Source organism: Trachymyrmex cornetzi, unplaced genomic scaffold, assembly GCF_001594075.2.
Source record: "Trachymyrmex cornetzi isolate Tcor2-1 unplaced genomic scaffold, Tcor1.1 scaffold6, whole genome shotgun sequence".
Taxonomy (NCBI): Eukaryota; Metazoa; Arthropoda; class Insecta; order Hymenoptera; family Formicidae; genus Trachymyrmex; species Trachymyrmex cornetzi.
The window spans coordinates 62,534-69,630 of NW_017299914.1; the positions used below are offsets into that span (position 1 = coordinate 62,534).

The following is a 7,097-nucleotide window of genomic DNA, read 5'->3' on the forward strand; positions in this document are numbered from 1 at the left end:
GCCGAAATTATGCGCAAAGCGAGGGACCGCGTGAACCTCGGGGAGGTAGGGGTTGGCAGTCTGCGCACGAGACGGGGCGCGACGGGTGCGCTGGTGTTGGAGGTCCCGGGCCCGGATGGTCACGCCAAGGCGGATGCGCTGGCGGTCCAGTTGGGGGAGGCGCTCAGAGATCAGGAGGGGGTAGTTGTAGCGCGCCTCCACAAGATGGCGGACATCCGGGTACGGGACCTGGAGGACTCAATCTCCCCGGAAGCGGTCGCGGCAAGGATTGCGGAGGCTGGAGAATGCGCGCAGACCCTCGTTAAGGTCGGGGTTATCCGCACGATCCGGGACGACCTGGGGTTGTGACCGAACTCGAAGCTTACCTGCGCCATTCGGTCCCCACGTCACTATTATACCACGGTCGCCACTCCCTTTTACCTCCAAAGGAGAAGGTCTCGTCCCTGAATACGTTTCGCTCCAGATTGTGTCCAATCCGGTCGTAACGGGCAATTTCCCCCCTTTGCACTTCGTACGCTACGCGATAGGTTGCGGAAATCGGTAACTTCCAGACTTGCAGGAATTCACGATAATTATTTATTGAACACACAATGGTTTAGTCTTTACACTGGTACGCAGATCGTGATTGCCCGCGATTTCACTCCCTGCGTGCGCTCCTTCTCGCGCTCTCGGCGTAATTCGCACCGCTCGTCTATGAAAAAATCACAACGATGTTCTTTCGCGTAGCGCCAGCCTCGGTTACTCACTCGCGATGCAACTTTACAATTTTAATTTTCTGTAAGCGCCTATCCGCCTAACTCGTCGAATAATTCGACGTATTCGCTCGTTGTCGGGAAGTCAGCCCCCGTTCGCTCTCGCATTCATCTTACGATCTTAAGTCGCACGGAACGGTCCCCGCTAAGTCGCGCTCAACCCCCGTTCACTCTCGCGCCTTAGGATTCGAAGTTGTCGCTTGGAACGGTCCCCACTAGCTCCCCTCTGACCTAAATACTTGGAGGTGAGTTCCCGTTCACTATCGCATTCGGTTCGCTTTATCCCGTCGCTCAGAACGGTCCCGCTGAAAACTCCTCGAGTCCGCTCGCGCTCCTTCCTTTATACACGCCCGCGATCCCCCTCCATGGCGCTCGCAGGTGCGTGTTCGCTTCGCGCGCTCTCAACGTTTACGACGCTAGTCGTGCTTATTCGCTACGTCGCTTTGTTCATTCCTTCCATTTTATAAGTATATAATTTTTTAATTTAATTTTCTCTTTATTTTCAGGCACCTCGCTTCGTTCCAGGGATTCGGCCGCTCATCGTCTCCCGCTGGAGTTACATGTAAGTTTATAATTCTCCTATTTACACGTTACTTTCCCTTCGCAGTTGTGTCTCCTCATCTATATACATTACATACACTATCTTATGCTATATCACCCTTGCTATTATATTATATCACCTGCTACTTTCCTTTTGGTAACCCGTTATATCCTTTCCTCTCTTCTCGACGCTCGCCTGCGTGCCCTCGCGCCCTACGAGAATGGCTATTCGCATCCTAATCAATCGCGATTCGCTTGGCCCCGCGACGAGATTTTTTTCGCCACCCGGTACATTGGGCAAGCTTAAGCTTGACAGTTAGGCTACTCTTCAGTCCCTGTTACCTATATCGGTCGCGCTTTCCGCTGTCGCCCTTTTCGGTGTCCCGCAACGGGATTTCGTAGACACCCGGTATGTTTTGGTGGCTGTCGCGTTTTGATCGCCCTATCTTTGCGTTTTCATGGCACATAGCGATTGCATTTTTTGATATTGCCAAATTTGATATCCCGTAACGGGATTTTACGGACACCCGGTATATTTGGCATGGTCATATTTGGCGGTCGCGCCGCTTTCTGGGTCCTATTAGACATAGCAGTCGCGTTTTTCGCTAACTTGAATTTTCATGCTCCGCGACGGAAATTCGGACACACCCGATATATGTGGTCAACTCGTATTCGGTTTGCCGTGTGCCTTTCGCGTTATATCCTGGCATAGCGGTCAGTTTTCTTGTTATTCCGAATTCTTGCATTACGCGACAGGATTTCGCGAACACCCGGTGTATTCCGTTCCCTCTAACTTCTCACTATTCTCGTACCGTAGGTAACTATAGCGGTTCGAATTTTTGATATTGCGTTTCCTTTTGTATTATTCGGTTATTTCGCGGACCCCCGGTATCTCTAATCCTTTTGAATTATTCGGTTATTTCTCGCGTCGCTGTCTGGACCACTCGCGATGCGGTTAACTTTAGCATTTCGATTTTTTCCAAACCATTGAGGCTAAGTATCTCAAATAAAACAAAAATGAACTTCCTTTTTATTGGCTTTAGATCTAGCCGTTTGTGGCGGGTTTCCGCGTTAACTTCAATGTTATTCTAACTTGTATTGACTAACTAAATTTTCTCCCGTAAATCGGGTTCCCCGCTCTTATTGCAGTCGTTATAACTTAAATCTATTGTTATTAAGTAACTCTCTTGAATAAGCATATATATTTTTATGTACCTTTATTATTTTGTGTCAAACGCAACTTCGTTCTCCTAAATAAACGCCGCCGCTTCGAGGTTTGCTCTCCCGTGTATCAGTGATGCCGGGGCCGAATGCGGGGTGGCAGGCGGAGTTTCACCTCCGGCTGCAGGGTCCACCTGGGCGCGTTGCCCGGTGGCCGCGGCTAAAAGGATCGCTGCGGAGGGACGATTAATTATTGGATGGACGCGATGCTGGGTGGAGATCCTTCCCCAGCGGCCACTTCAGTGCTTTCGCTGCCTGGGGATGGGCCACGTGAGGGCAGCGTGCCCTAGTATGGTGGACCGCAGCAACTGCTGCTATAGGTACGGGACCCCAGGCCACACGGTCCGTAACTGCGCGTCGTTGGAGGCGTGTTGCCCCCTCTACCGAGACGCTGGAGAGAAGGCCCTGGACCACCGCGCCGGGAGCGGTGTCTGTCCGCTCGCACGGAGGCGGGGTAGGCCGGTGGTCCCCACCGGGCGGGTCCCCTTACTGGTGCCGGGGACCGCCCCGGCCATCGAAGAGGAGAGTGCCCCCGCGTTTCACGGGGAGGAATGCACGGAGGTCGTCGCGGAGGAGACGCTGACGCCTCGTAATTAAATGAGGTCCGGCATCCTACAGGCGAATCTGGGCCGTGGCCACGGGACGCAGGACTTATTCCTGCATACCCTCGCGGAGCGCGGCCTAGAGTTGGGAATCGTGGCGGAGCCGTACCGGGTGCCCGAGGGATACCCGTGTTGGGCCTCGAACCGGGATGGCTCCGTCGCGATCGTCTGGTGGATGGCGGGCGGTAGGCAGCCCTCCTGCTGCGCGATCGCCGAGGAAGGGGCCTTCGTGACGGTGGAGCAGGGACCCGTTTGCGTGGTGGCCTGCTACCTCCCTCCGAGCTGAAAACTGGCGGAATACGAGGGCGCACTGGATGATATCGCCGGTGTGATACGCGGACAGCGCTCGAGCGTGGTGCTGGTGGCGGGTACTTCAACGCCTGGTCCGGTCGTTGGGGCTCCCCCCGAACGAACGCCAGGGGAACGCTCGTGGAGGAGTGGGCCGATGGGTTGGGGCTCTACTTCGCCAACGTCGGGAACACATTTACATTTGAGACCCGCCGGGGTGGCTCGATCGTCGACTTGACGTGGGCCACACCGGCGGTATCGCGGGGGATTCGGGGCTGGAGGGTGCTGGCCGATGAGTCCCTATCGGAACATCGGTACATTGCCTTCAGCCTTGGACCGGTTGGCGGGGCTGAGCCCGGTCCCCGTGAGCGGGGGTCCCGGCCCAAAGGATGGGTAGTGAGGAAAATGGACGTGGACCAATTCATGGTCCACGTAAGAACGAGCGGGGCCCTTTTTCTTGGTGAGCATGGGGGCGGAATAGGCGACGTGGACGGCGGGGCGGAGAGGCTACGCGATGTCATGTGGAGGGCATGCGATGCCTCGATCCCCCGTCGTCCCCCCCCGCCGGCCCGCAGGGCGGCGTACTGGTGGTCGGGGGAGATCGCGGCTTTGAAGCGGTCCTCCGACCGAGTCAGGCGCGCCTACCTTCGGGCCAGGGCGCGGGGTGGCTCGCAAGAGGAGGTCGAGTACCGCTATGCTTCCCTCCGAGCCGCACGGAGGGAGCTGCGGTACTCGATCACGGCGACCAAGGCGCGGGTCTGGGGGAAGCTCATCTCCCCCCTGGACAGGGACCCATGGGGGAGGCCCCGTGTAACGTATAAAATCGTTCTTAAACAGTTGAAGGCGGGCGGCCCCCCCATCGTGGAGACCCCCGGTTAGCGAGAGAGGTGGCCGCGAGCCGGGACATAGACATTCCGCCCTATGCCACCACCACGTTTGAGTGGGGGACGAGCTGGGGGTCACAGGGGAGGAGTGGGTTATAGCTGTGAATAGGCTGAAGGGACCCGCCAAGACACCGGGCCCTGACGGGATACCCGAGAGGGCCTGGGCCTTGGCCGCTGACGCGATGGGGGGGCACCTAAGGCGACTCTTCACGGAGTGCCTAGGGTGCGGTCACTTCCCACGGTCGTGGAAGTATGTCAAACTCGTCCTTCTGAGGAAGGAGGGCCGGCCTGCGGACTCTTCATCGGGCTACCGTCCCATTTGCCTACTAGACGAGGCGAGCAAATTGTTCGAGAGGGTAATCGCGGCCCGCATCGTCCGGCACCTTTCCCGGGAGGGGGGTAGAGGCCTATCGAACAGGCAGTACGGTTTCTGCGAAGGCCGCTCCACGGTCGACGCGATCGGTCGGGTGAGGGCCTTCGCGGGGGCCGCCGTTAGGGAGAGGAGGGTGGTGGTGGCGGTGTCACTCGACATCGTCAACGCCTTCAACATCCTCCCCTGGGGCCAGGTGAGGGAGTCGATGGAACACTTCCAGCTGTCCCCTTACCTGGTCGCCGTGGTAGAAGTTACTTCCGGGAGAGGAAGTTAGAATTCGTGGACAGGGACGGTAGGACTTGCGGAGTGGCGGTGTCGTGTGGGGTCCCGCAGGGGTCCGTTTTGAGTCCCCTGCTTTGGGACCTAGCGTACGACGTCGTCCTCCGTACCACTCTCCCGCCGGGAGCCGAGTTGGTGTGCTACGCCGACGACACCCTGCTGCTCGCGGCGGGGGGGGGTTGGACGATTGGGGGAAGACGGTGGGGGCCGCGAGTCGCGCGACCACGCATGTCGTGGGTTCCATCACGGACCTAGGCCTGGGGTGGCCCCCCGGAAGACAGAATGTATTTTCTTTCGTAACGGGAGGTGTGGGGTGCCTCCTCCGGCCTGAGTCCTCGTGGAGACGGTTCAGGTCCGGGTGACCCCAACGAACCGATATCTGGGGCTCACCCTAGACGGCCGCTGGGACTTCGTTGCGCACTTCACCGCGCTGTCCCCCAGGGTGGGTGGAATGGCGGATTCGCTCACCCGCCTGATGCCCAACCTGGGTGATCCGGGTAACTCCGTGCGCAGGATGTACGCGGGCGCCGTCATGGCATGTTTAATGTATGGCGCCCCGATATGGGCGGGGGAGGTGGGGAGAAGGGCTGAAGTGAGGAGGGCGCTGCACTCCGTGCAGCAAAAGCTCGCTCTCCGCCTCGCGCGCGCGTACAGGACGGTGTCTCTCGTGGCGACCACGGCGGGAATCCTCCCGGCCGACCTGGCGGCTGAAGTAAGGAGGCGGACGTACGACCGGGTTCGTGCGATAAGGGGCAGGGGAGTCGCCCCCCCCCCCTTTTTCTTTTATAACGCTGAGGAAATGCGTTACGCATAGCTGGGTACTTCGGGGGAAGTGATCCGGGTTATGTGGGTCTCTCCCCCGACCTAAACCACAGGTCGGGGGCCTACCCACGAAAACCCCAGCGGGTGTCCTACTCAGGCATTAATGAGGGGCTTCCAGGAACGCGTGCAGCATAACTTCTGGGAGCCCCTCTGCCTGCCGGCCTGTTGGCCGGTTCTAACCTCTCCCGGACCTTGCAACCGCCCGCAATTTTTCAGAGTCCGGCAAATAATAAAAACCGGACACAATTAATTCCTACAGGATACGGAAAACATTACACCAAGTCAAACGCCAACAGCGGCAGCGAGGAAGATACTACCTGACACAATCCTCGAAATATCAGCGGAACACCAAGGCGAGACCAGCAATCCAGTAACAGCGTCAGAAACGCAAGACAACCCGCAACCCAAATGACGAAGTCAAGCGGAATGAATTATTTATTATTTGATTATTTTATTATATGTTAGAGACTATTTCAGTATTATTTTATATATATAAGGTCGAGCCGAACACAAGATGCGAAAAGCAAAAAGATATAATTAACGCTGATTATTTTATTATTTTTTATCATTTTATTATTCACTAGACCAAAAGGTCAAATTTATTTACTATTCACATAACGTTCACATTACTAAAGTATTAATTACACTCATATACAATTATTTCAATAAAGATTTATACGTTTCATAATTATTTTAATAAAGAATCAACCTACCTAAATATCCTACATAACACAACCGCCGAAGGCGATCCAATCCAATCCAGTGTGTTAACCTAAAAATAAATAAAGATAAATTAAAAAAGAACATGTTAAAATAAAGATAGAATAAAAGAAATAAAAGATACTTACCTACAACTTACCCTGTGATGGATTTGGTGACCCTGAAAAAGAAAAAGATTAATAACATACGCCCAAGAGCGATCCTATACGAAAAAGGTTAGTAAACCATGTTATTCTAATTATTTTGTCAAAAAGGCATGTCAGCCGAATTATTTTACTTGTTTTAGAATTATTTTACAAGTCTTGAATTAATTGGAACACATCTCCTTAGTTAGAGAGAGAACACATAATTATTGCACTAGAAAGACAAGGACAGAATGTCAAAATGATTTAAACTCAAAAACCTGATTAAAAAACCATTTAATTAATTATTCCATGTTGTTTCGTAATTATTTACAGTCAGAGAGAATTATTTAGAGTCAAAATTAATTATTTAAAATATTTCCATAAAGAAGTTCCAATTAAAGCAAGATAGCATTAAGGTGCACATATAGCATCGCAAAGGACCTAAACCTTTATATGCGAGATTATTTCAGTCAATATATCATATACAAGTC

At 54.0% G+C, this 7,097-nt stretch overlaps 2 protein-coding genes across 2 annotated transcripts; both read left to right on the forward strand.

The window, feature by feature from the left end:
* The first annotated feature begins 9 nt into the window (after positions 1-9).
* Positions 10-348, forward strand: LOC108766503 (uncharacterized). The gene has a single exon (XM_018515835.1). It carries the CDS (start codon positions 10-12, stop codon positions 346-348), a length of 339 nt encoding a protein of 112 aa, XP_018371337.1.
* Positions 349-3,110: 2,762 nt separating this feature from the next.
* Positions 3,111-6,173, forward strand: LOC108766504 (uncharacterized). Its single transcript, XM_018515836.1, has 3 exons — positions 3,111-3,300; positions 3,459-3,835; positions 6,021-6,173. The coding sequence occupies exons 1-3, from the start codon at positions 3,111-3,113 to the stop codon at positions 6,171-6,173; spliced, it is 720 nt and encodes a 239-aa protein (XP_018371338.1).
* The last annotated feature ends 924 nt before the right edge of the window (positions 6,174-7,097 follow it).

Coding starts and splice junctions, on each gene's coding strand:
- LOC108766503 (XM_018515835.1), top strand. CDS start 10: ATGCGCAAAGCGAGGGACCGCGTGAACCTCGGGGAGGTAGGGGTTGGC.
- LOC108766504 (XM_018515836.1), top strand. CDS start 3,111: ATGAGGTCCGGCATCCTACAGGCGAATCTGGGCCGTGGCCACGGGACG. Junction 3,301..3,458: donor CGTCTGGTGGATGGCGGGCG/GTAGGCAGCCCT, acceptor ATACGCGGACAG/CGCTCGAGCGTGGTGCTGGT. Junction 3,836..6,020: donor TGGACCAATTCATGGTCCAC/GTAAGAACGAGC, acceptor TAATTCCTACAG/GATACGGAAAACATTACACC.